Here is a 27,909-nt window from a genome sequence, read left to right as displayed (position 1 = left end):
TCATCAAGTGGGCTCCCTCCTTCATAGGTGTTTCAATGATAGGCCCACGACACCTCCAGAGCTCATTGGCAACACCTGGTGTCCCATCTCATCGTCTCAAGCAACTGCCGAGCGGGAACACCACCTCCTGAAACTGCTGCTGTGTTGTTTGGAAAAGTTAACGCTAGGTTATAAATCATGCCTCGCACATGTATTGTAGAAGGTTGTGGAAATAAGTTGGTCAACTTTGAGATTCCACACGCTAAAAACTAAACATCAGGACAGACTGAAGCAGTGGATGCTGGTTCTCAATTTAGAACCGACAAAAAGATTTTTTTTTTTTTTTTTTACCTGAGGACTATGCTAAATTTACCAGCTCAACGGAGAGCAAAAGTGCTAAAAGAGACAGCCATTCCATCAGTCTGCATCCCAATGACAGCAGCACCCAGCAAAATTATTCTCATCCTGGGGGTAGGGGGTGTCTTACCTGATAACCTGTAGCATATCCTCGTATATTCAGGCTCAAAAGATAAGGTTATGGATTCTCATTTGTCCAAAAGTAGTCGTCATCAGTGACGGCAGCTCTCATGAAGTCTGCCATGATTAGTAATAGTAAACAGACACACTGTTGTTGGCAGACATAGCGTTAGTTCCTATGGGCTATGTGAAATCAATGCCCCCAGGAAAGAAGTTTCAGTAATGTTTAAAATGATCAAAATACGGCAAAATACTGTAAGTATTACACCAATGTACCTGTCAATGCATATTCACAGCATGTATATAAAACAATAAAACATTGTTTGAGGTTTTTCAGAGTGATTTATAGCCAATATAGGTGCGTCACATTACGTGCATCGTTAGCTCCCTCATGCTAACTCGTTCTCTTGCTTTAGAATGCACAGAAAAGGGAAGTAAATATGTGTTCGTGTTTCACATAAGGACTGTGGATGATGAGCAAAATTCCCCCAAAAAAGTGCAGTCGTCCTTTAAAAAAAAAAAGGCTTTATTTTGGGGAATTCTTACCTGATTTTGGAATTGCATGTCATTTCATTGACAGGATAGTGAATGTCCACTGCATCTTGGATCACAGTGCCATACTCAAACACCTTGATCTTCTTGGTCACACCAGCAATGGCAAAGTAGTCACAATCCCGATCAAACTCGATGCTGATGAGAAAAATAGTGACACATACCTCTCCATTTCACAATAAGAGCATGTAAAAAAAAAAATTTAAAAAAGAACTGCAATGAAAGTATTCTTTAACATGCTGTTGAACATGGTTGCATAACTTGGAGGGCAAAATAGCAAACACAAAGAGGGGGGAAATTTGTATTTGATCCCCTGTTGATTGTGTAAGTTATTGATATGAACCAGACATCATTTTGATGGTAGATTAATTTGAACAAGGATAAAAATGTAAAAATAAATACAGAAAAAACACAAACTGAAATCATACATTAATTTTTATCTGATTGAGTGAAGTATGTATTACCAACCAGCAAACTGTCCCACAGAGTTATGTGTCCATGAAACACAAACAAGTCCTGTCAATGTAAGAAAGTACTCTTAATCTCAACTCCTGATGTGGATTAAAGACACCTGTCACACAAACACTCTCTTCCACTCAAAACTTTCCACTACCATGGGCAAGACCAAAGAGCTGACCTCAGGGACAAAGATTGTAGACCTGTGCAAGATTGTAATGGACTACATTGTGCAATCATTGATAAAATTGAGAAACGTATTACTCTAATTCTATTTACAGTGGTGTGAAAAAATAAAAAATGTTTGCCCCTTTCCTGATGTCTTTTTTTTTTGCATGTTTACCACACTTAAATGTTTCAGATCATCAAACTAATTTTTATATCAGTCAATGACAACACAACTAAAGACAAAATGCATGCATTTTTTAAATGAAACTTTTTTTTATTAATAAAGAAACATATCCGGCCGCACAGAGGCCTAGTGGTTAGCATGTTGGCCACACAGTCAGGAGATTGGGAAGATCTGAGTTTGAATCTCTATTGGGCATCTCTGTGTGGAGTTTGCATGGTCTTCCCGTGCGCTGCGTGGGTACTCTGGTTTCCTCCCACATTTCAAAAACATGCATGTTAGGTTAATTGGCAACTCTAAATTGTCCATAGGTATGAATGTGAGTGTGAATGGTTGTTTGTCTATATGTGCCCTGCGATTGGCTGGCGACCAATCCAAGATGTACCCCGCCTGGGTCAGCTGGGATAGGCTCCAGCATACTCATGACCCTAGTGAGGATAAGCAGTATAGAAGATGGACTGATGGAAGAAAAAAATCCAAACATACATGGCACTGTGTCAAAAAGTGATTGCCCCATAACATAACTAAACTGAGATTAATAGAGATCTATCAGTCAGTAAAAGGTTATAAAGCCATTTCTATTTGGGACTCCAACAAACCATAGTGAGAGCCATTATTCACCAATGGTGAAAACATGGAACAATGGTGAACCTTCCCAGGAGTGGCCAGCCAACCAAAATTACCCCAAGAGCCTAGCGATGACTCATTCAAGAAGTCACAAAAGACCCCACAACAACATCCAAAGAACTGCAGGTCTCACTTGCCTCAGTTAAGTTCAGTGTTCATCACTCCACCATAAGAAAGACACTGGACAAAAATTGCCTGAATAGCACAGCTCCAAGACGAAAACCACTGCTGAACAAAAAGAACATTAAGGCTCGTCTCAATTTTGCCAAAAAACATCTTGATGATCCCAAAGACATTTGGGAAAATACTCTGTGGTCTGACGAGACAAAAGTTTAACTTTTTGGAAGGTGTGTGTCCCATTACATCTGGCGTAGAAGTAATGCAGCATTTCACAAAAAGAACATGATGCCAACAGTAAAATATGGTGGTGGTAGTGTGATGGTCTGGAGCGATTTTGCTGCTTCCTACCTGGAATACTTGCTGTGATAAATGGAGCCATGAATTCTGCTGTCTACCAAAAAATCCTGAAGGAGATTGTCCGGCCAACTGTTCGTGACCTCAAGCTGCAACCACCTTGGGTTCTGCTGCAGAACAATGATCCAAAACACACCAGCAAGTCCACCTCTGAATGGCTAAAGAAAAACAAAATGAAGACTTTGGAGTGGCCTAGTCAAAGTCCTGACCTGAATCCTATCGAGATGCTATGGCATTACCTTAAAAAGGCGGTTCATGCTCAAAAACCCTCCAATGTGGCTGAATGACAACAATTCTGCAAAGATGAGCGGGCAAAATTCCTCCGCAGCGCTGTGAGAGACTCACTGCACGTTATCGCAACGCCTGGTTGCAGTTGTTGCTGCTAAGGGTGGCCAAACCAGTTATTAGGTTTAGGGAGTTATCACTTTTTCACCCAGGGCCATGTAGGTTTGGATTTTTTTTCTCAATTCATAATAAAAAATTTCATTTAAAAACTGCATTTTGTGTTCAGTTGTGTTGTCATTGACTAATATTTAAATTTGTTTCATGATCTTAGTGTGATAAACATGGGAAAAAAATAAGAAACCAGAAAGGGGGCAAACAATTTTTCCCCACACTATTGTATATTCTAATTGGATCCTTTTTATTTTTTATCTTTATCCTATTTTTATTATAGCTGATTACATTATAGCAGATAGCCCCCATGATAGTGTTTCCTCACCTGGCTCCTTTGTGCTCAGCCATATTTAATATTTTAATACTTTAATTCTGTGGGCAAGTGTGTGTGGTTTGGGTGTGGGGGAGGGGCTTGTCAGGGGCATTGTTTTTAACTCTGTAAGGCACTTTGTGCTGCATTTTATATGCAGGAAAAGCGCTTTATAAAGAAAGTTTCATTTCATTTGATTTGACCTGGTGGGGTAAGGATGATTGTGAGAAAGGTGAGGGACCATCCCAGAATTACAAGGGAGAAGCTGATTAATGTTGTCAAGAGAGTTGGGAGCACCGTCAGCAAGAATCATGACACCAAAATGGAGCTCTTTGCAGGCATCAAGTGGACTGGATGTGTTTAGAGGCATACATATAGTAAACATGAGTCCAACAACAATATCCATACTGTCAAACATGGAGGAGGGAACATTGTGCTTTGGCGATGTTTCTCTGAGCAAAATCCCTCCTGAGATGTGTGCAGCCCTCTGTGCTTGCCAACAAGACCAACTACTAAACCACCTTGTCTACTGGCATGAAAATAATACAAAATACAAAATACTTAATCTAATACAGTGGAACCTTGCTTGGCGTATGCCCCGTCAGCGTATTTTTCATTTTCATTTGCAAAATCAGCAGGAGATCAAATACTTACTTTCCCTACTGTACATCTCATCATACCTGGAGACAATACTGGAGCCATTGTAGAGGTCACTGGCGTAGGACAGAGTGGCCAGGGGTCTCACAGAATTGTAGCGCGTGAACTTGGAGAGACACTCCATGAAGTCATCCAGCTGGTTCAAGTTCCTGCCTTCCTCTGAAACACCACATATGGAGCTAATGCAGTTCATGTAATGTCGGGGAAAATGTGTAATATGTAGAATGTACCAAGAGTTGGATTGTAACTGCCTATGGCCAGACATACAAATATTAATTTGGTGACTTTGTGCTTAACTTTGAAAAGTCTTTGACCTCAGGGATGCAGAAAATGTGAGCACAGCATAATAGGTAGCATAGCATGATGATGAGCCACACATACCATCCCTTTGCAGACTTCACACTGCATGCGATTATTTAATTGGTGAAAATGGGTCAAGTAAAAGCAGATTTATGATGCATATATAATGTTCAGTCTGATTTTGTCAGTGTCGTTATGCTATTTCTCATTTGTAAGCGCTGTCAAAGTGAAAGTAAACCGGCAATGAAGCATAACACCACCTTCCTATTGGTGGAAAAAACTTGTCATCCATCAATCAAAGCATGAACACGTGATTCTTGATGTGACTGACTCAAAGACACGATGTGGTAGCGACATCAACCACCACCATCTTTGTTTTGACATGACTCATTTCTTGAATTCAATAGAGTTTCTCACTGAAATACTGTATTCCAAAATGGAGTCAAAGAAATTTGCAAGTACCAGCATTTTGATAAGAGAAAAACTATTGAATTAAAGAAATAGCTCATGACAAAACAGGAAGACTGGGTCCGTGTGGTGCCTTGCTGCCACATCGTGTCTTTGGGAACACTCACATCAAGAATCACGTCTTCAGTAAAGGTAAAAGTAACCTGAAATGTCAATTTATCCCTTTCATTTGTCATTTATATGTATGTAGAATCGTTGTATGCATGTAAAACTATAATTATAAAACTATATAAATGTGTTTTGTGCTAAAAAAATTTTTTGAAGCGTGAAGTGAGATATGATGTAATAAATATTTCACTAAATTTATCTGTGTTGTTTGCTACATTTATACACAAGTTTTTTGAATTACACATTTTATATTTGCATTCTATGTTATAAGAAGGGTTTATTATGCATGACATTTTCATAGTAAGTAAAAAAAAAAAAAAAAATCCCTACTCTAATTTTCGCTTTTCGGATGATTTTATGCCCAATGTGTTGTACAGCTGTACTGTCACACATGCGAGGTTGTACTGGAAAGAAAAAAACAAAAGAGAAAAAAAATAAACACTTTTTTTGGTGAGATATTAAAAGGGTACGTAAAAACACTAAAAACTACCCTGGACTACAAAGTATTAATTTACCAAGAACTTTACCCATATGCAACTTTAACACTGACATGATTGAGCAATAAAGAAACTATCACTTTTTGTTCTTTCTTCATCTCGGATAACTTCTGATAATACCATGATTAGCTGCCTCCTAATTCAGGGACTGCATGATGGATTGACTGAGATCAAATTTCATAAACCACGTGATGCCTGTCCACATTCAAAGTGTGCATTAGATGGATCCCCTGAAAGGTGCTAAAAATAAATAAATCAATTTAAAAACAAACGTAACAGAAAGTACGTAAAAACAACACACTCGAAACTGACTCCCTTGTGATCGCACCTCTTCAGTAAAATTTGCCGTGCACGTGCCGTGACTGACCTGAGATGCGTGACATTTTGTTGGAGAAGTAGCACTGCTCCAAATCTTCAAAATGAGCAGTCAACCTCTTTCTCCTTGATGCTAACGTGCTGTTGTACCAGGTCTGCCTTTTCCCCTGCATTTACAGAGAGGAGTTGAGTCAGGTTTCAACAATTCTGCAGGATATGACGACAAGTAGAACTGAATAAAAGTGCAGGTGTTTATTATTATTTACCTGGGCTGTTCCACCAAATCCATGAGGTGGATTATAGTCTGGCGATTCAATGATACTACTACAGCTACACACAAAGTAAAAAAAAGAAAAAGATATCATTACCGGATTGGTTTGAATTGGTTGAGAAATGAAGGAGGAGTTAGTGGACAAAAAATTAGGTAGATTAAGAATAATAAGAAGCAGAAATGAAAAATGGTGCAAAATTTTATATGCATTCACAAATATCTCTTATTATGTCAACTATACAAGTGTAAAGGTGACTATTATTTCATGACTGGAGGGCTGTAATAATGTTAATTGTATTTAGGAAGGTCGTGACCAGGTTTGCTATGCTCAGAATACGAAAATATTCCATTCATAAATAAGCAATCCTACTTTGACAAATAATAAAGGCATATCTTATCTTATATTATCTTGTGTTTGGTCATGGTAGTCAGTGAAGATTATTGATTATCATAATATGTTCTCAGGGTTACACTGCTTGATCCTGGTGTAGCATTCACATACAGTGGTGTGAAAAAGTGTTTGTTTTTTTTTGCATGTTTGTCATATTTAAATGTTTCAGATCAAACAAATTGAAATACAGTCAATGACAACACAACTGAACACAAAATGCAGTTTTTAAAATGAAACTTACTTAGGGAGAATAAAAATCCAAACCTACAGAGCCCTGTGTGAAAAAGTGATTGTCCGGAAGCAGCAAAACCACCCCAGACCATCACACTACCACCACCATATTTTACTGTTGGTATGATGGTTTTTTTTCTGAAATGCAGCGTTTCTTTTACACCAGATGCAATGGGACACACACCTTCCAAAAAGTTAAACTTTGTCTTGTCAGACCACAGAGTATTTTCCTAAAAGTCTTGGGGATCGTCATGATGTTTTCCACCAAAATTCAGATGAGCCTTAATGTTCTTTTTGTTCGGCAGTGGTGCAATCACTTTTTCATAGAGGACCATGTATGTTTGAATTATTTTCTCCCTTAATAATAAAAAAAAAGTTTCATTTAAAAATTGCATTTTGTGTTCAGTTGTGTTGTCATATGACTAATATTTAAATTAGTTTGATGATCTGAAACATTTAAGTGTGACAAACATGCAAGACAATAAGAAATCAGGAAGGGGCCCAAACACTTTTCACACCACTGTATAGTCTAAACTTCATCTACATTTCATCATAGGTGAGTACTATGGATGTTAGTAATCTACATAAAACAGTTGATGTCATGCATGATGTACCTGCGTGAAGGTGAGGGAGCCTCCACATTGGGCACGGTGCACTCTGCCTCCATCTTTGGAGAGTACATCCCACTCATTTCCTTGAAAGATACACATAAATCAAATAACATGACTTGAGGATGAGCGTTTCATGTGAGCCATAATCATTTATTTAATAGAAGACGATGTTTCCTCTACCATTATCATATATTTTGGGGGATGCCCTGCACCACCAAAGGCATTCCCTAGAACAAATGTGTCAAACTCGTGCCCTGGAGGGCCGACAAGCTGCAGGTTTTCTCTCCAACCAGTTTCTTCAGCAGGTGATTTTATTGATGAGCTCCTTCCCTCAAACTGAAGGTGTTGATCATTAAAATCACCTGCTTTAGTGACTGGCTGGAAAGAAAACCTGCAGTGTCTTGGCCCTCCATGGCACGAGTTTGACACCCCTGCCCAAGAAGGTCAATTTTATTTTATTTTCTATATATCCATCCATCCATTTTCTATACCGCTTCTCCTCTTTAGGGTCTCGTAGCCTGCACATCAGTGTTGCGCAATGTGATGTCAACAAATAATAACAGGAGTGTAAATGTGACTATGGGTGGGCTATAATATTGGCAAAAAAAAACATATTTAGAAAGTCATACACAGGTTTTCTATGCTCCAACTGAAAATATTGTATTTATTAATATTGAATCCTACTTAGCGGAAATTCACAGTTGGGTCTGGAAACGATTAACAGCGATAAACGAGGGACGACTGTAATTAAATTATTCTATTGTAACTTTGTGGACCAATTTGGAGTCTTTCTACTATGAAAGTTTGTGAAATGTAACCGTGGAGAAATGACTGCAATACAGTCGAACACATGTTTGCATCAGTGTATCAATTATCAACCACCTGCCCCACCCGCAAAAGCTGCAAACCTCGGGGAAACATTGTCAGGCTCGGTTTGAGTAGGTTGTTTATCACGTTACCTCAACACGCTTAATGTCATCCTCAAGGAAGTTAAGCTCCTTCTGTAGCTGCTCCAGTTGCTGTCAACCACCGGAAAGAGAAAACAAATGCTTTATTTCTTTTAACAAATTCATGACATACGGTTTATGTGTGTGGCATTTCTAAGCAATGGTACCTCTCTTTTGTTTCTCCTGGCTTCATTCAGAAACTCCATGAGGATCTGTCTCTGAGCTGCTTGGGATTCCTAGTGGACACAAAGAAATAACATAGAATCTGACACTTGTGACAAAATTCGAACACCTCAATCAGGGCTCCAGACTAAGTTTTTTACTAGGAGCACAGTGGCCCCTAACTGAAAATTTTAGGAGCGCAACCAGAAAATTTTGCGGCGTGCACCAAAATCGACTTGCTAAGTAAATATTCACATTTCATCTCATTTACACTGTATTACTGATAAATATTCAAACAGTAAATGGCAACTGTCTTCGCCCCCCTGTTTCTGTCCCTTGCTTCCAGAAGGCCTCTTTGGTGGCATCATATACACCTTAAAATGAAACCACATCATGCGATTTCAACAGTCATACCATGTCATGTTTTATTACTCCTTCAATATTTACTGTAGAACAGAAACCATCTGCCTGTCATTATACTAAGAGCTTAATCGTTGTCAGTATATGTTGAGTTGAAACATAGTTTGATTTAAACCAGGGGTCCCCAACCACCAGTCCATAGGCAGGGCCAAACCGTGTTGTGGAGAACTTTCAGAAGCAGTGATTAAAAAAAAATCCTGCAAAATAATAATAATTCAGTGTCCGGTTTATGACAGTTTAGGTGTATCCAACTTCCAGCACTATTAAAGCTCTTTTGACAAAAAAAAGAAGATGTGAGCTATTTGTATTTTATGTAAATCGGAAACATTTAAATTGTACTTTATTTACAAAGCAAATCTCCACTCAAACAGTGCACTCATTTGTCATTATATACCAGCATAAGGTCTGAATTGAAGCAAATATTCTTTGGTGAGCTACTCAACATCAACTGGCAAGCTAGTGGTAGCTTGCGCCAAACTAACTATCTGACCTCTGTGATAGCATCACTATCCCAAAGCTGGACACTCTACAACAGGGGTCGCCAACCCGTCGATCGTGAGCTACTCGTCGATCTTTTGGACTTTGCTGGTCGATCGCGAGAACATTTTGAAAAAAATGTATTATCATATCAGTGCCCTCACCTCAGACCACCAGGCACGCATTTTGTCCACTGAACACGCCCGTACGCCTTGCCTATCCAGGCAGCAACCCACAAGCCCCAGCAAAGAGCCCAGTGCCCAAAACCCAGCCGGAGGTACATTAGCACACCGACCTACCCCCGCCCTCACTACCAACTGAGCTAACAAGACAAATAGTTGTGATTCCACAACCCCAACCCAGACCAAGAGCCACAAAAGTAGGTATAAGCGGCTCAGGGGCCATCTGCGGCCGTGGCTCATTTGTCATTGCATCACTGCAGAAACTAAATAAAATTTAAAAAAACAACAAAAACGATAAAAATACAGCAAAAGACTCAATAAGAAAATGGTGAAATGTTGAAACCAACAACAAATAACAACACAAAGCATATATTGTGTTATAATGTATATAATTTCAGCATATTTGTCGGGTTGGTAGATCTTGAGCAGGTTCACGGCCGAGACAAGGGATGTTGGTCCCAAAAAGTTTGGTGACCACTGCTCTACAACTTGGACACGCAACTAGTATTTTGAAGACAAGACATAATAATAATAATAACAAGAAAGCAAGGTTGCTTAGTGACTTACCCATGAACACGACAGCCACTTGTGACTTCCCCGTGAAAAACACGAGCTCTGAATGAACCGCATTACTTGTATGTTTTAAAGATAAAATGTCACTGTTGCAAAAAAGTCACATTTGGAGTCTAAAGACCAGAGGCTAGGTGGAAAACTTAGCTGCCGCCAGCAAGATAGAGTGAAAAGAAAGACGCCAGTTATGTTGAACGGCAATGATACTGAAAGGTGAGCAATCACACATGCTGGCATCAATAGGCTTAGCATGTGACAAGCTGTCATCAATTGACTCCACATTTTACAGACTATTATTCATTCTCATGGTAATAAGGGACAAAGTTGAATTCTGAGAGAAATGACAGAAACATATCAATAGTCAATTTATATCTATACTGGAGTGACCAAATGTTCTGTTTTCCAAGACTGGTCCTGTTTTCACATCCTGCCCTGACCGTCTTGAGTTTTTTTTTTATTTTTAGAAAGTGATGAAAATGTCCTAGTTTTCATTGGGCCATAAAACTGACCAGCATTAGAGCACGGTGCGACATGTGACATCATTACCGTAATGCCATGTTCGGTGAAGTAAAATTCCTAATTTATAAATGAAATACATTTTAGTTAAGAGCACAGAGAACCTGTTTACAACATTCTAAATACGTTTTTTAACATTATTACAACCCTCTAGACATGAAATAACACTCTTTACACTCGTATTACCCGATATATTAGGACATAAGACTCATGCTCGTGTGTATTATTGTAAACGTGTTCTGGTGCTAGGGGAGGTGAATGGGGGGCGGACAGGAAGTGATGTCCTTAGTTGAGTTTATGGTCATCGATACACTGGTATTAAACAATATAGTAGACATACGAGTAAGTAAGCAATTTAAAACATAAATAAAGACTCATGCTCGTGTGTGATGCTTGAAATGTGTTCTGAGTGGCAGGATGGACAGAAAGTGACGTTGAGTGTTCGGAGTCAACTGCAACCATAGCCAGTGTTTTTATTAGGGATCATTGTTCCTGAGGTAATTCAAACATGTAATATAAAGCCTGTTGTGCCAGTGATCAAGTCTGGTGCTTGTGTGTCTCACCAAACATTACAGTAACATTACTGACATCTACTGACCAGTGTAGAACACGAAGTATCTTCATAACGTCTTTGAATGAGTCTTTTAAATGCCTTATATTTGAGTTAATTTTGCCATTTGTATGCTTGAAAATGCTTAATCAAAAGGCAAATATGTCACATTTGCTTAAATGTGCATTTGTTATACTTGTTTTATACTAATAATAGGATATAGTCAACCACAAAACAGCACAATTTATTAATTAATCGTTTTTTGAAAAACTGAGATAAAGTGAACCCGCGAAATTTGAACCGCAATGTGACAAGGGACTACTATATACTGAAAGGTTTGTGAGAGCTATTATTGTTAAAGCTGGATTTGCTTATGTAGCTAATATTACTACTTTTTTTGTATTTGTTTGTCCAGTAAGAAAAAGAGCTATTATTTTCTTGTTTATTTTTGATTTTTCTAACGCATAAAAGACGTTATTTCTGCCTTCCGGAAGTATTGGAAAATTCTATTTTTTGCTGTAGACTGAAAACATTTGGGGGTTTGACATCAAAAGGTGAATATGAGATCAGAGAGCAACACTGAATAAATAGCACTGAATGCCTATGCTCATTTTCCGATTGGGTAGGATAGGCTCAACATGAAAACCAGAGAGCTGTCCATGGCTGTTGGATGTTGGTTTTACCTCTAAATGCAGTCTACACAAGCAAAACCTATCCTACCCAATCTGAAATTGAGCGCAGACAATTAGTGATATTTATTGATTGAATAAGCAATGTAATCGTGACCTCTCAGTCACATGGTCCAATACTTTTTCCTCACATAAAAAAATGGGTGTGTTCAAACAAAAAGTGCAATCTTCAAAGTCATGCATCAAATCCAGATGTAAATACATGCGAATAATAGCAGAGGAGGAGAGGATTACATTCCAGTCAGTGTGACTTGGCTACGTTGCATGTGTAACACACCTAGAATATTTCTAAAGACAATGAAGCCCTAAAAAGCAACATGACTTGACAAAAATCAAGGCATATTTGATCACCCTTGCTTACCGCTTCCAGCTGCTTCTTCTTCTGAACCAGTAGCTCCAGCATGAGATTGACATTTGCCAGGTCCAAGTTCTCTTGGTCAGGACTCAACACATCCTGGAAAACCTGCCACCTGGATCCATTCTGTTGGGTGACAGACTTTGATCAGCAACACAACTTGCCTGTGAACCTCGTGAAAATGGAGACAGCTGTGAATGTCATATACTTACAGGATGATCCAATTTTAGTCTCTTCTCTTCACATCTTTGCTTCTGTTTAAGAATCAGTTCGTTTACTGCTCCAGTTCAGGTTGGACGGAACAGGTGGCGACGAAGAAGAAAACTTTGATGAGTAAACAACACACGACCAGACAACAACCTAGCAGCAGTCTAGTACCTTCAACTTCTTTTTGGCCTGCCTCATCTTACACATCTGTGCCAGGTAAAGTAAATACAAAAATACATCACTGCCTTAGTGTAACGGATGCCAGCCTGTGGGGCTGTGCGAGTGTACATTGGTAAACCTCACTCCCTCTGCCTCAAGAGCTGCGCTGAACACGTGGCCGACAGCCTGGGCTTTTAGTCGCGTGGTCAGCGCCCTCGCCTCCCATTACGAAGGTTCAGTGTTCGAGCCCCGGTGCGGGCAGGTGCGAAACAGGGCGGCTTACATTAGTCTTCTGTTTTTAACATAGAAATACAATAGAACCTCAGAAGGGAACCTCAACAATCCAATGCCATTTTCGAACTCAAAAACTGGAGGAGAAAAAAAAAATAAGACTAACATTGTACAAGCAGGAGTAGGATTAGTTATTGATAAATCGAATAATTTCCTCGTTAAAACATAGAAACCTGTGTATGACCTTCTAATTACGTTTTTTACATTAGAGTCCTCTAAACAGAAATAAACATGACATTACTACTGTAAATCCTTATCCTGATTTCAGTCTCCCAAATGTGACTACTTTTTAACTTCCTTACTCATCCATGAAAACAGATCTATTATCTATCTTATTAAATCAAATAGTCACACACATCAGCTTTGACTTTGGAAAAGAGCAATCGCCATTTTTGCCTCTTTCTGATATCTTGCGAAGCAAACCACTGCAGAGATGTGTGCATAGAGCCTGCGTAAGAACATTCCCACGCAAAGTACGGGATTCATCCACTTGTACTTGTGTGTAGGAAAATGCTCTTTCAAAAAATTTTACTGCGCCCAACCTCAGCAGCAATGGCACGCTGCGAGAGGCCTTGCTTATGCAGCTCGACAATCCGACCACGTTCAAAAAGAGAATGCTTCTTCGCTTTAGCCATCAGGAGGGCATGACAGTGTGAATGCCTGACAGAAAATGAACATTTTTAGCAGATTTTGGCTTTAATAGCCTGTGGTCTTAAACTTTTGATTGGGTGATAAACAACCTATTTCATTTTTTTTGTTTGTTTAAATTACAGGTTTCAAATGTTTTTTGTCTCAATCCCGCTTCTTGCTTTTGCATATTGTAGCTCTACTTAAAATCTCATTAAGATCCAAATGTGCAAAATGCAAATTCTAGCAATTTTTCAACTCGTCTTAAGATTTCGATCAGGTCTGTATGTGCGCATTTTCCTCCACACAAGTACAAGTGGATAAATCCCATACTTTGCGTGGGAATGCGTACTTCTGTGCTACTTAGTGTACACACAAATTCTACTAGCAGGAGAGTGAAACTACAAATAGCTATGGCTGTGCCTGTCCAGCACAGGCCATACCATAGTTGCTACGAGCTTCACAACTTGACCATCAAACAAGGCACCGCCCCTCCCCCCCCAGAGCAGACGAGCCTATGCCAATCCCAAAGTCGGCCCCTAAAGTTTGCCATTTCTTATTTATTTATTGGTGATGCACATGTAGCAGTCTGTGCCAGTACCTCGTTGATTTGCAGTAATGTTTGTCAGTTGATACTGTTTATACTTCTCTACTTAAATTTCAATGTCAGAGAAATTCCTCTTCCTTGCCCTCTTTACTATGATTTTTTTCCCCCAACACTTACAAGTGAAAGACCAGAGTCAGCAAGGGTTGTTAAGAAAAGAACGTTTGACGAGACGAGAATAAAAGAAACATTGTCAACCAGGGGTGTCCAAGTGAAACCCGGGGGCCGTTTCTCATTTTTTATTGGTCCTCGACATAAACGGTAAGATGTTGGTATTTTCTTCAGATACTTTAGCATATACTGACCTACAGTATACTGAATAACTTTAAGCATCTTTAGTGTAAATCATGTATCAAAGTGGCCCCCAAATCTTTCAATTTTCTGTAAGCTTTATCTATGATTTTCGTTTTACAGAATTGAGACTTGTACTTATACGACAATTACCGGTAGCTGCACACAATTCATATACAAAAGCTAAGCTGTTTTGCACTTTGTTCCCTTACTGTACTCAAAACGAACCGAACTGTGGCCGAGGTAAGTACTGAACTGTGATTGTGGCGCATGTTTACACCCCTTATTAGCTTCCACTTGTGTAACCTTTCAAGATGTTAAAATGCTTGTTAAAGAATGTTTATGAGCCTGTAGACGATGATCGCTATTTACAAGATGACAAATTCTTTTGGGAATCCAGTAGAGGAGCGGAGCTGTTCCAGAATGGATCGTGTTAGACTTTTGAGCAGTGGTTCTCGACTGCGGGATCCACCTTCACCCCTCACAGACAAGCACTAACGCAAATTATGGAATTTTTTCAACTCAAACTTCTTAAATATCTTATATTTAAAAAGTGACTGTTTGCAACGGTTAGGCAAGCACCTCGTGTCGGAGTAGCAAGTGAAAAGCACAGACATGAATGCGACGTGCATTCGCCGACATCGGATCATTACATAATTTATTTATTTTTTGCTCAGGCAAAGACCAGCGCCCCACTTTTGGGTCACGGCCCACCAGTTGCGAATCAGTGCCTTCAAGGTTCCACTGTCCAAGGAGTAGATGAGAACTTACTGACTGTAAATCACATTTCTGTCTTCACCTACCAAGAAAGTTTGGGTAAAGTTGATCCACATTATCAACAATGTAGTTGCACTTGGGACACCTGTTGCTGTCCTCCAGACTCTGGCGGATGCATTTGAAGCTGCAAGGGGAAGGAGAGTAAAGCGTTAAATGTAATAGGGACAAATGTAATAGTAATAATAATAATAATAATAATAATAATAAATGGTATTTATTTATTCTCGTGTTAAACGATGCCAACACATCAGATAATGGGGTTTGCGCATTTGGAAGCGAGCCCTGAAAGCAGTTTTGGACGGCTCTTCATGCTGTTTTTTTTTTTAACACCGAGCTCCACTGACGTCAATGCAACCCGGACTTCCTTATAATAGGGTCTGTTCTTGTTTCAATGTTTGTTCGGGTGTGCCTAAAGAGGCAAGTATCAGGCAGAAGTGGTTGGAGTTGCTGATTCCGGGCCAGCAAGAGAAAAATATTCTCATCTGTCAACGGCACTTCACATGGGACTGTTTTGTGAACATGGGCCAATACAAAACTGGATTATCTGCCAAACTGTTGCTGAAGTCCAATGTATTTGCAACATTACTTTGTCGTGTTGAAGAGTCAGAAGAGCAAGCGGTCAGTAACACTTTATATTTATATTTTACAAATATATATTTACATTATTTATTTGTTGTAACTGTGTTTATTTTGTGTAAGTAATTGGACGAAAAGGGTTTGGCAGCTGTTTGGAAGTCCTCGGGAGCACTTGGGAGTGAGACCAATTACAGCAGAGTGGGCTCGGTGGGAGGCATACCTGGAGGAGGGCCGGGGGCGGACTAAATTACACAGACCAGGTTTTGTTTACCCTCCTAATGAAGGCCGGATGGCTGAAACGCGTTGGGGTTGGTTGATGTCCATTAAGGCATGCAATAAAATAATACAGGCATTGGAACAGTATAAGAGAGTGCCTTGGAGTTTTTTTACACAGACCATTCGGGCAGGAGGCAGGGAACACTGCAGGAAGAGGCGCAGAGTCTGGAAGATCTACAAAGCTTTCTGAGTGGGTTATCGTGTGTAGCTATTCTATAGAATTCGAGAACTCAATACAACAGCCCAAGAATTTGTATAATAGGTCCCCTTTAGGTAAAACAACATATTCACACACGTCAGCTTTGACTTTGGAAAACAGTAATGGAAATTTTTGCCTCTTTTCTGACATGTTGTGGACTAAACCACTAACTGTTTGTGTTTGGTTCTTGTTAATTTGATCTGTCTAGGGCCTAACCGATTACTAACCGAAACAAGCTTCAGATGGATCGACTAAGAAAGTAATGGCTAGTTGCAGCCATAGTATCATGTAAATAAATGATGGAATTAATGGTTTGTTTTCATTATTCTGTAGTTGTATGCCATTATGTCACCATATAATTTCCAGGAGACCATAGTTAGGCAATGTAGCTCATATAAAGGCTTGGAGGAGAAGATCAGAGGGCCGGCCATTCAACTTGTCAATCTTCCCAAATGTTTTCCAGGATGCCCCGCCCACTATGTGCTCTCACACAAACATATTAGCTTTTCCAGACCTGGAAATTTATTAAAACAAATTCCCTACTTTTCCATACTTACATAAGAACCCTGCAAAGACTTTCAGTCTCCAGCAATAATAAAGGAATTGCCTCAATGTTCCAATACTTCTTGAGAGGCACTGAACATCAAAACAACTACTGATTAAACCACTTTTTGTCATAATTTGTAGAAGAAACTGGGAACAGTCGACTACCTTCAAGCCAAGTGTGCTGCGTGTGAGTGTGGGAATACATAGGACGACTCACTTACCAAAAACTGTGCCCACACTTGGTCATGTGTGCCTCTTCTATCATTTCGAAGCAAATGGGGCTGGGAAAAGTAAACGCAAACAGTTATGCAAACATTCATTCATCTACTCTTTTTGGACAGTTCATTTGGTACATCTGCTGAAGCTAATGAGATTCAATACAGAAGCAGTCAGAAATCTCATTTGTAAAGGAAGCAATACTCATTTTTGATTGATTTGGTAGCCAAAGTTCTTACAAATATGTGTCAGTGTGACACAGAGCAATTAAATAATGCATGGCTGCATCAGGAAAATGAAATGATATACAGTTGAACCCATTTATGTCAACACTTATTGGACTGGCTGACATAAGCGGTTGTCGAAATAGCAGAAACTAGCCATGAGAAACAGGCGTGATGAGAAAGGATTTTGTTGACATGGTTTAATATGTAAACAATATCCAAGCTTAACAAGAAGACCACGACGGATCGGGGCCTGATGAGTTCGTATACATAGATTGGTTGTCAACATAAGCGGATTCCACTGTAATACTGTATATCTTAATAATGAAATCACATGCTGAGAGCCAATTTTAAAAAAATCAGCTGTGGGACATTCATGGTCTATGAGACGGAGTCTTCTTTCAAGACGCTTAAAAGTATTGAGATATCTTTAGACTCTACAAGTGTACAACACTGTTGTGTGTTATTGTCAGACACGAACCAGACAAAATCGTTGCTCTTGTCCTCGTATGAATTCAGCAGGCCGTTGTAGAGAGGTGCTTGGTGGAGGGACTTCTTCCTGCTGCCGGAGGACGCGGAGGGTCTGCTGAGTGAGGCGAAGCCACCACGGGACGACGACATGGCGACCAAGTTCGGCACCGGCAAGCCGCCGTCTCCTGCCGCTGACAGGGTCCGGGAAGGTACAACATTTGGAGAGTTGTTACCATTGCTTGCGACGCCGTTGCTTCCACCACCAGGGCTCATGGTGCCTCCTATGCCGCTGATGCTGCTGCTACTTGTGCTGGGCACAGAACTCGCACCGCCAGAGATGTGCTGGGACCGGTTATTAGACATGATGCGAATCCCACTGAAAACTCCCAAAAATCTCCCCAAATCCTCATCAAATCATCACAGGTTGGCTACTTGAGCAGGCTGTCCGGTTAGTTAGCTGACTGCTTCAGATGCTAACATCCTGACAAGACTGGAACATCACTGAGACTGTTACAAGCAACTTGTTGGTGGTGCTCGCCGCTTCGTTCCCGGAAGTCGACTTGAAATAAGTGTAAAAGAAAAGGAAATACCTCAGCATTGAAACACACAAATAACAGCAACTGCGTTGTGCAGATGTTAGCCGGCTAGCCGCTTTTAGCTACAAAGAGGGTTAGCTCAAGTTTCCTTGTTTGCGCAGGTACGTCATGTCCGCTTGGCTGGCTACCGGCCGCCCTCTAGTGGCTAGGAGTATCACGCGCAGTACCAACAGTATTTGAAATAATTTAATAGCTTGCTCTAAATGGTACTTAGAATAACATATGAGGTTCTTTTACATAAAAAACAATAAAAACTATGATTAATTCACATAAACAGGTTTTTAAAAATAAACTTTTATCAGCAATTTGGAAGGCAATCAATGTGTGTTTACATCAAATCAGACTCCCTTGCGCAATTTAGCGCTATTAGATTTTATACAACTTATGATTATTAGATTTTATACAACTTATTTTAATCATGCTTCCAAAATCCGTGCAACATTAACCTGGGTTTTCACTGCATCAAAAGGAGGCCACACTATACCACTGTAAAACAGAAATCCATCCATCCATTTTCTATACCGCTTCTTCCTCATTAGGGTCACGGGGGCATGCTGGAGCCTATCCCAGCTGACTTCGGGCGACAGGCGGGGTACACCCTGGACTGGTCACCAGCCAATCGCAGGGCACATATAGACAAACAACCATTCACACCTATGGACAATTTAGAGTCGCCAATTAACCTCACCTGCATGTTTTTGGGAATGTGGGAGGAAGCCGGAGTACCCGGAGAAAACCCACGCACACACGGGGAGAACATGCAAACTCCACACAGAAATGCCCAGAGGAGAATCGAACCCAGGTCTTCCCGATCTCCAGGCTGTTCCTGTATTGGCCAAAGTGCTAACCACTAGACCACCGTGCGGCCCGTAAAACGGAAATGTTCCAGAAAAATAAGGAAAATGAGGGGGGAAGAGTAGGAAGCCACAGTACTGTGGTGCAACCGTGTTATTGAACTGGCTTGCTTCTTTTATTTTGAAGGCCGTACAGGACGTTTATGCTGATGTTGGACCGGAAGATCCAGAATATTCAGAGAGCTTTAGAGCCTTACAATGGTACTCCATCCATCCAATTTCGATGCCACTTCTCGTCATTAGGGTCGTGTGCTGGAGCCTATCCCAGCTGACTTCAGGCGACAGGCGGGTTACACCCTGGACAGGGCACATATAGGCACATTCACACTCACATTGATACCTATGGACAATTTAAAGTCATGCAACGTGTTTTTGGAATGTGGGAGGAAACCGGAGTACCTGGAGAAAATGCACGGGGAGAACATGCAAACTCCACACAGAAATGCCGTAGGGAGAATTGAACCCAGGTCTTCCTGTTCTCCAGACTGTGACCGTGTGGCCAACATGCTAACCACTAGACCACCGTGCGGCCCCTTACCATGGTACTGTATAATACAAATATATTATGTCAGAAGTATTTGTATAACCTTTCAGTCCACTAGATAAATAACATGTCATGCTCTTTATCTTCAAAAAAAGATTTTACCTCAACATAAACAATGCAGTAAGTTACATCCACGACTCAGCCAAGAAAAACCTTGTCTTGTCCATTAAGCATCCACCTGCAGACTGCTTTCATGTATTTGTACATGTATTTATACACGTATTTATACTTTATCCAGCCGTTACTTACTTTTCCATTTGACCTCCCCGTGTAAGAGCCCTCCATGTTTTTCTTTGTGGAACAACTTCATACAGTATGTTCCATTGTGGGCACACTTAATATGGGAAATAAGACCACAAGTCCAAATATAAGCTGTAGGGCTGTTATATTTATATTGTTATATTGATTATAACATCAAGTAATACGTTTTTGGATACAGGAGGACTTTGAAGGATTGAATGAGAGCCAGTAGTAGTTTTGGCTTTTCTTTACTTATGTTGCAACTATTGACTTTGGCTAAAAAAAAAAAAATGTCATAAACGGGAATACAGTTTATCCCCACACACATTCACGATTACACAATCAGTCCCTGAAAATTTACAGATTTTTAGTTTAAAAAATTTGTCATTATTATATTTTTTTTCTCAGAAAATGGGCTGTTTTTTTCCTGCAGAAGACACATCTCATTCACCGACGGTAATAATTTATAATTACAGTCATCCCTCACCACGTTGCACTTCAAATTTTGCAGCTTCACTCTACCACGGTTATCAAAAATACATGAATTAATACATTTGTGGTTGAATATGACCTATTATTAGTCCAAAAATATGCATAATGAAGCAAATATTTTATACATATTTTTATTAAGCTTTTTCAAGAATAAAAATAACTAAATTAAGTAAAATACAAATATAAGGCATTCAGAGGACGCATTCAGACGTTTTGATGATATGTAGTATTCTAAACTGATCACTGGGTGTCAGTAATGTTACACTTATGAGACGACAGCCACTGCAGGAAGTTCTCTACAGAACAGAAAGTAAAAAAAGAACAAATAACTCTACCATTGCTAAAGTGAGAGTTTGTATTATGTCTTATTTATGTCTTATTGTACATTATTTATTCTTATTATGTCGAACATAGTTGGTAATAGGAGTGTAACAACATGCTAACCAAGGTGTCTGCTAAACTCACAGTTTCTTGACATCTGCTGTTGGTGCCGGAACGTAATACCTGTGGAAAATGAGAATCCACTGTATTTGCATTATTTTGTTGATGTTCTTTCACTGTCAACTCAACTCTGCATCGGAGAACAAAACTTAGCGCTGACCACATCTGCCAATTATTGGAAATTTGCCTTAACACTACATATTTTCAGTTTAGAGGGAAATTTTACAGACAAATTCATGGTTGTGCTATGGGCTCACCAGTCTCACCCATAGTGGCGAATCTGTACATGGAAGAGATGGAGAAACAGGCTCTCACATCCTTCTCAGGGACAAAACCAAGGCACTGGTTTAGATACGTGGATGACACCTTTGTCATAATCAAAAAACAAGAAATTCAGTCTTTCACAGATCACATCAATGCGGTGGACACCAATATCAAATTTACTCGCGAGGACACTAAAGAGAACCAACTAGCCTTCTTAGACTGCAAGGTAATTATAGGAGAGGACAGACAGCTACTTACAGAGGTCTTTAGAAAGGCCACACACACTGACCAATACCTGCTTTTTGAATCAAACCATCCACTACAACATAAACTAGGGGTTATTAGGACCCTCCAACACAAATACCAACCAGTGCTGAGGGAAAGAAAAAAGGAGACACAACATGTCCAGAGAGCGCTCTCAACCTGTGGGTACCCGCGGTGGGCTTTTAACAAATGTCAAGAGAAGAGAGTAGGGAAAGAAACCCAAAAGCAAAAAGGAGAGGAGTGATAGTCCCTTATGTAGCTGGGGTCTCCGAAAAACTCCAGAGGATCTTATGGCAACACAAAATTCCTACCTTTTTCAAACCAGTAAATACCCTGAGACAAAAATTAGTACATCCCAAAGACAAGGCTCCAAACCAAAAACAGAGCAATGTGGTCTATTCCATCCACTGTAAAGACGAGGAATGCAAAGAGCACTACATTGGGGAAACTAAGCAAATGCTCCAAAAAAGGCTTTATCCACATCGCAGGGACAATTCTAGTGGGCCTCAATCAGCAGTACATCTACACCTGAAAGCAACCAATCACTCTTTTCAGGACAGCGATGTAAAGATTTTGGCCAAAGAAAACAGATGGTTTGAAAGAGGAGTAAAGGAAGCTATTTTTGTCAAACAACAGAACCCATCATTGAATCGGAATGGTGGTTTGAGGTTTAATTTGGACCCTGTGTTCAGCAGGTTACTGAGACCAAAACCCACAGCTCTTAGTCTTGCAAATGAGGTGAAGCCAGGGCCGAGCCAGAAAAATAGATGCTAACGAGCCAATATCAGAGTCGTTCATACCCAACTCAGGGAGCGACATTTCCCTTTTATCGGAGGTGTTAATAGCCGGAGAGCATTATACCACTACTCCACCCAGGCTTAGTGTAAGGAACCAATAGAAGGAGGGTGTTGGCACACCAATTCCGCCCACTCTTACTGTATTTAAGGCCTAGGCTACCAGCACTTATTAGTTCGCTGACGAAGCTCTTTCTTCACAGAAGTACAGCTGACGTCTCAAGAAGCCTTTCCCTCGTTAGTTTGATGATCTCAAACATTTAAGTGTGACAAACATGTAAAAAAATAAAAAATTAGGAAGGGGGCAAACACTTAGCGGCGGGCCGTGCATTTTGTACACAAACCTTCAGTGAGTATGTAAGTGACCTAAGTGACCATGTGTGATATGATGCGTTCAAGCGCACTGGTAAGTTTGAGTGTTACAGTCGACATGGGCTTTCACACATCAACCAATCAGAGGATGGAAAAATGCTGATGTTACTGAATGACTGCTAGCTGGCCCTGTGAGGCAAATCTAAGATTGTACAGTGTTTATGTGACATCAGCCAGCACTACTGAATCTGAAAGCCCTGTGCAGATACAACTGACATGGCAACACACAGATGCTGAAATCTCATTTGACAAAAAAATCTAACATACACATACAGTACAGGAAGCAATGCGGCCAAGTTGTAAATGTAGATCATAGTGCTTCTGGTAGTGTTTATGCCAGCAGAGAAGGCTTTGGTGGCACTGACTATACAGGATATACTGTATATAGATATGTATATATGCATATATACAGTATATGTGTATGTGTATATGTTTCCTTCCACATTCCAAAAACATGCATGTTAGGTTAATTGGTGACTCTAAATTGTCCATAGGTATGAATGTGAGTGTGAATGGTTGTTTGTCTATATGTGCCCTGCGATTGGCTGGTGACCAATCCAAGATGTACCCCGCCTGGGTCAGCTGGGATAGGCTCCAGCATGCCCGCGACCCTAGTGAGGGTAAGCGGCATAGAAGATGGATGGATGGTCTAAAGGTGACTGTAGGGGCGTTATTTCATGTCTGGAGGGCATTAATAATGTTAAAAATATATTTAGAAGGTGGTAAACAGGTTTTCTATCATCTAACTACAAAAATATTCCATTTATAAATAAGCAATCCTACTTTGTGGAAAGCCACTTATTACGATCGGGTGTGGAACCAATTAACCACGATAAATCCCTGTTTTATATGATTCACAGTACTTTGCAAAATCATTAAACTGCATCCAGCATTACATACCATATTTTCCAGAGTATAAGTAAAAATGTTTTCATGGTTTGGCTGGTCTTGCGACTTATAGTCCTGTGCAATTTATATATCAAAATATATACAGTATATAATGTATGCTGTTGTATGCTGTATATAATATATAACTGAACATGTGCTGCCTATTAAGTTAAAGTGGGGTGGTGGGTGTTTTTTTTGTGACACCTAGTGGTCGCAATAAGTTGAGTTGAGCTTGTGACACTTTTAGGCACACAAATTGAATGATACAAAGCATACTGGATGCTTTTTTTTACAGAATACTTTCTAATACTGTGTGTGTGTGTTCAAGACTGTGTCTGTAAGTAATGTGCAACTATAATGATATGATACCTGTGTGGATTGAGAAATGTGGTATTTTAGACAGCAGTGTTGTTTAGTGAGGGCACTAATTATGTCTAGCTTGGAGACTGTAGCTGCTATGTCAGCCACTCACTAACTAAATACACACGTATGATTTTCAGTTTATTTTCATTCATTTGTGAATACCAAAATAAAGTTTTGGTGTTAAAAAAACTGTTTCCACACACCAGGATTCATCCAGGAGTCATCAAATCACATACTAAAAGTGTTTTCCTCTAGAACATTCTGACAGTTATTAAATAAGCAAGGTTTTATATGGTTTAAGGTGGTTCATATGGAATTCAGTGATATTTCAGTACGACTCAAGAGTCAAGTCTGGAGTGGATTGCAATAATCTATTCTATGAGTCATTGCATTCACCATGTCTGCATGTGTGTTTTGCCTTGCACATAAAAAGAGTTTTCATGTGCAAGACAGATGTTTGTGTGGTAGCAGTGAGGGGGCCAGAGAATGAAGGATAGATACAGTAGGAGGACAAAAAGAAAGACAAGGGAGAGAAATTATGCAAACATTAATGTGTGTGTGTGTGTGTGTGTGTGTGTGTGTTTGTGTGTGTGTGTGTGAAAGAGAGCGAGAAGGTGAACAGTAACAATTCTTGCCACCTGGTAGGACTTGTTTTTTAATTCAAATACTTACATGTGGAAAGTTTAAAAGTATGAGCGCTTACACTAAACAAATACAGGGTGCCCCTAGAGTTTGGACATATAATGTACACATATAATATCCATACATACACCAGGGGTGTCTAAAGTGAGGCCTGAGGGCCATTTGCAGCTGTTTTTTTATTGGCCTGCAGCATATTCTAAAAATATAGTTTAACAAGAAAACTAAAAAAACAGCAAATGAAAAAATCAGAAGTAATTTTAGAAGGAAAATCAGGTTATGGAAAAAGTTATAATACTACAAGAATAAAGGCAAAATATTATGGGAATTAAGTCATAATTGCGAGAGGAAAAATTACAAGAAGAAAGTTGAATTAGTTGGAAAATTTTAAAAACAACAACAGAAATGGAAAAAACAGCTTTAATTTTACAAGAATAAAACCTAAATATTAAGAGAAAAAAGTTGTATTCTAACAAGAAAACAATTTTCATGAGAAGAAACTAATATTATGATAAACAAAGAATGTCAATTTAGTATATAGAGTTGAAATATAAAAGAAAATTAAAGCAAAATGTTGTAATGTTATGAGAAATAAACAAAAACAAAAAAAAAGTTGCCATTTTTGGAGAATTATTTTAATTACTATGAGTTTTTTTTTAAATTTATAAATAATAAATAATTGTAATTATTATAATTTATAATATAATAATTTAATGATAAAAAATTATGATAAAATAATTGTAAACATTAAAAATAATAATACATACAAAATCTATTATAATGTTATTAACCTGTTCCAAAAGGTTGGACAAAAAAAAACTAATACATTTTTATCATAAGAAATAATGCAAATCCAATCCATCTATTCCAGATACACAAAAATATTAACACAAAACACATTTTACAGAAAATAATATGCAGAAAACAAAGAAAAATATATATACAGTAAATGAGTAATGAAATGGATAAATGAACATTTAATGTCACTTTTACTTTTATGGGAGATTCTTGTTTGGAGATGGCGATAGTCAGTTAACTTTAAAGAGTGGACTCTTAGAGCGGTAAACTTGTTCATTTCAATACTGTAAACTTCAGCAGCAGGTATATCATTAAGTCACTATCTGTCCCGTGTCTCCCTTAAACCGTTCCCCCTGCAACCAAAGAATCATGATTCTCATGAATCAAAGAATGATTCATGAGATGTATTCCATTGTAACCTTCATGTTCAAATAAACTAAACCAAAAGAAACAAACCAAACAAACTAGGAACATTTATTTTACAATCCTTTTGTAACAGACTTGACAACAGACATGGGCAGAATCTGCCTTTAGTGTCCCAACTCTAAAAGTACAACTATCCGTTCTTTACCAACACGTGGCTGCTTTGTTCGGCGCACTCTTGAGCCGTATGATAACTGAGACAGTGTACAAAATCCTGACATATTTTTCACAATAAACTTTGTTGAAAACTAAATCCTATAAAAAAAAAACGGGGCGTATGAAAACCGAGGTTCCACTGTATAATAATATGAATAAAATGATTAAATTAATAAATTACTGACAAAAAGTCAAATTTAATAAAGACATAATCAATTAAATAATTATTTATTACAGCTAAATTTGAAACTAAACTTTTTATATTATATGCTGTAAATATTATATAATTGTTTGTATATAATACTGCATATTATAATTATTAAATTACATTAAAAAGAAAATATTTATTTATATATTATTATCTCACCACCTTATGTGGTGGAGGGATGTCCCAGGAGCTACTGTATGTTGTCCGGGGCTATTTGCCCCTGGTAGAGTCTCCCAAGGTCCGAGGTGACAGGCCAGACAAAGAGTAAGAAGACCCTATAAGAAACACTGAAATGAGGGACAACACCTCGCCCGGACATGGACGTGGCATCACCCTGGAGACAGTCCCCGGGGAGGGGCTCACAGGCAAGCACCTGGTGGTCTGGCTTTCACCCGTGTGGCCCAACCCAAAGAAGCCACACGGGATCTTCGCCCCCGTAAACCCACCACCTGCAGGGACAAGCATAAGGGTACATACAATGCAGTGCATAATAATTGGCGGTCGAGGGCCGGCACCTGGGTGACCTGGTCTTCGGTTATGATGCAGTGCGTATTAGGTGGCAGTCGAGGGCGGGTGCCTGGGTGACCTCTTTGGCGGCCAAAACAAATTCTTGGGACATGGAATGTCACTTCTCTGATGGGAAAGGAGCTGGAGTTTTTGCGAGAGGTTGAGACATTCCGACTAGACATAATTGGACTCACCTTAAACCCAAAGTTTGGGTTCTGGAACCTAGCTCCTTAAGAAGGGCTGGACCTTGTTCTACTCTGGAGTTGTCGCAGGGGAAAGGCGACAAGCTGGTGTGGGCTGATTATTAGCCGGTGCCTCTGTGTTGAAGTCAACGAGTGGGTCACTTCTGTTAACTGATCACCACCTTGTGATGAGTTGGATTAGATGGCGGGGGACGATGCCAGACAGACTTGGCACTAGGGGTGGCAATCTTTGGCCACCTCATGATTCGGTGCAATTTTGATTCCTGCGATAAGATGATAAAACAATTATCGATGCATCTCGATGCATCTTTTTTTGTGATCAATAGTTTGTCAAAGTCAAAAACAGCGGCAGTTGTTGAGGCAAAAACTCTGGGAGGAGTTCGGTGAGGCCATGGAGCACGATTTTTGGTCGGCCTCGATGAGGTTCTGGCAAACCATTCAACGTCTCAGAAGGGAGAAGCAGTGCCCGGTCCACACTGTTTACAGTGGGGAGTGGGGCCTGCGACTGACGATATAGTCGAGCGGTGGAAAAAATACTTTGAGGCCCTTCTCAATCCCACTGACATACCTTCCATCGAGGAAGCAGAGTCTGAGGACACAAGCGTGGACAGATCCATCACCGTGGCTGAGGTATCTGAGGTAGACAAAAACACTCCACAGTGGCAAAGCTCCGGGGGTGGACCAGTTTAGCCCTGAGTTCCTCAAGGCTCTGGATTTTGTGGGTTGTCTTGGTCGACACGTCTCTTCAACATTGTGTGGAAGTGGGGTATAGTATGCCTGGATTGGCGAACCAGGGTGGCGGTCCCCCTTTTTAAAAAGGGTGACCGGAGGGTGTTTTGTAACTATAGGGAGATCACACTCCTCAGCCTCCCTGAGAAAGTTTATTGCAGAGTGCGGGAGAGAAGGGCACAACTGTCAAACTCAGCTTCAGGAGGTACAATGTGGTTGCGGAACACTGGACCAGCTCTACACCCTTGCAAGGGTACTGGAGGATACATAAGAGTATACACAGTAGTATACACATGTACTTTGTGGACTTGGAAAAGGCATTCGACCTTGTCC

The 27,909-nt window shown here is 39.8% G+C and overlaps 1 protein-coding gene across 1 annotated transcript in view; it reads right to left on the bottom strand.

Moving 5' to 3' along the window:
- Positions 1-18,522, bottom strand: part of cop1 (COP1 E3 ubiquitin ligase) — a 29,869-nt gene extending 11,347 nt beyond the window's left edge. The window contains exons 1-12 of the mRNA XM_054767960.1: positions 17,812-18,522; positions 17,112-17,171; positions 15,320-15,417; positions 12,550-12,614; positions 12,344-12,463; positions 8,584-8,652; positions 8,429-8,488; positions 7,473-7,552; positions 6,232-6,295; positions 6,018-6,132; positions 4,301-4,436; positions 1,003-1,146 (exon numbers count right to left, since the gene is read on the bottom strand). Coding sequence (XP_054623935.1) covers positions 1,003-1,146; positions 4,301-4,436; positions 6,018-6,132; positions 6,232-6,295; positions 7,473-7,552; positions 8,429-8,488; positions 8,584-8,652; positions 12,344-12,463; positions 12,550-12,614; positions 15,320-15,417; positions 17,112-17,171; positions 17,812-18,164 — 1,364 coding nt within the window. The 5' untranslated portion in view covers positions 18,165-18,522. The remainder of the gene's footprint in view (positions 1-1,002; positions 1,147-4,300; positions 4,437-6,017; positions 6,133-6,231; positions 6,296-7,472; positions 7,553-8,428; positions 8,489-8,583; positions 8,653-12,343; positions 12,464-12,549; positions 12,615-15,319; positions 15,418-17,111; positions 17,172-17,811) is intronic.
- Positions 18,523-27,909: the final 9,387 nt, after the last annotated feature.

The sequence above is a fragment of the Dunckerocampus dactyliophorus genome, chromosome 2 (genome assembly GCF_027744805.1).
Source record: "Dunckerocampus dactyliophorus isolate RoL2022-P2 chromosome 2, RoL_Ddac_1.1, whole genome shotgun sequence".
NCBI classification, from domain to species: domain Eukaryota; kingdom Metazoa; phylum Chordata; class Actinopteri; order Syngnathiformes; family Syngnathidae; genus Dunckerocampus; species Dunckerocampus dactyliophorus.
The sequence above is the reverse complement of the archived record's forward strand: the minus strand, read 5'-3'. Positions and strand labels throughout refer to the sequence as shown.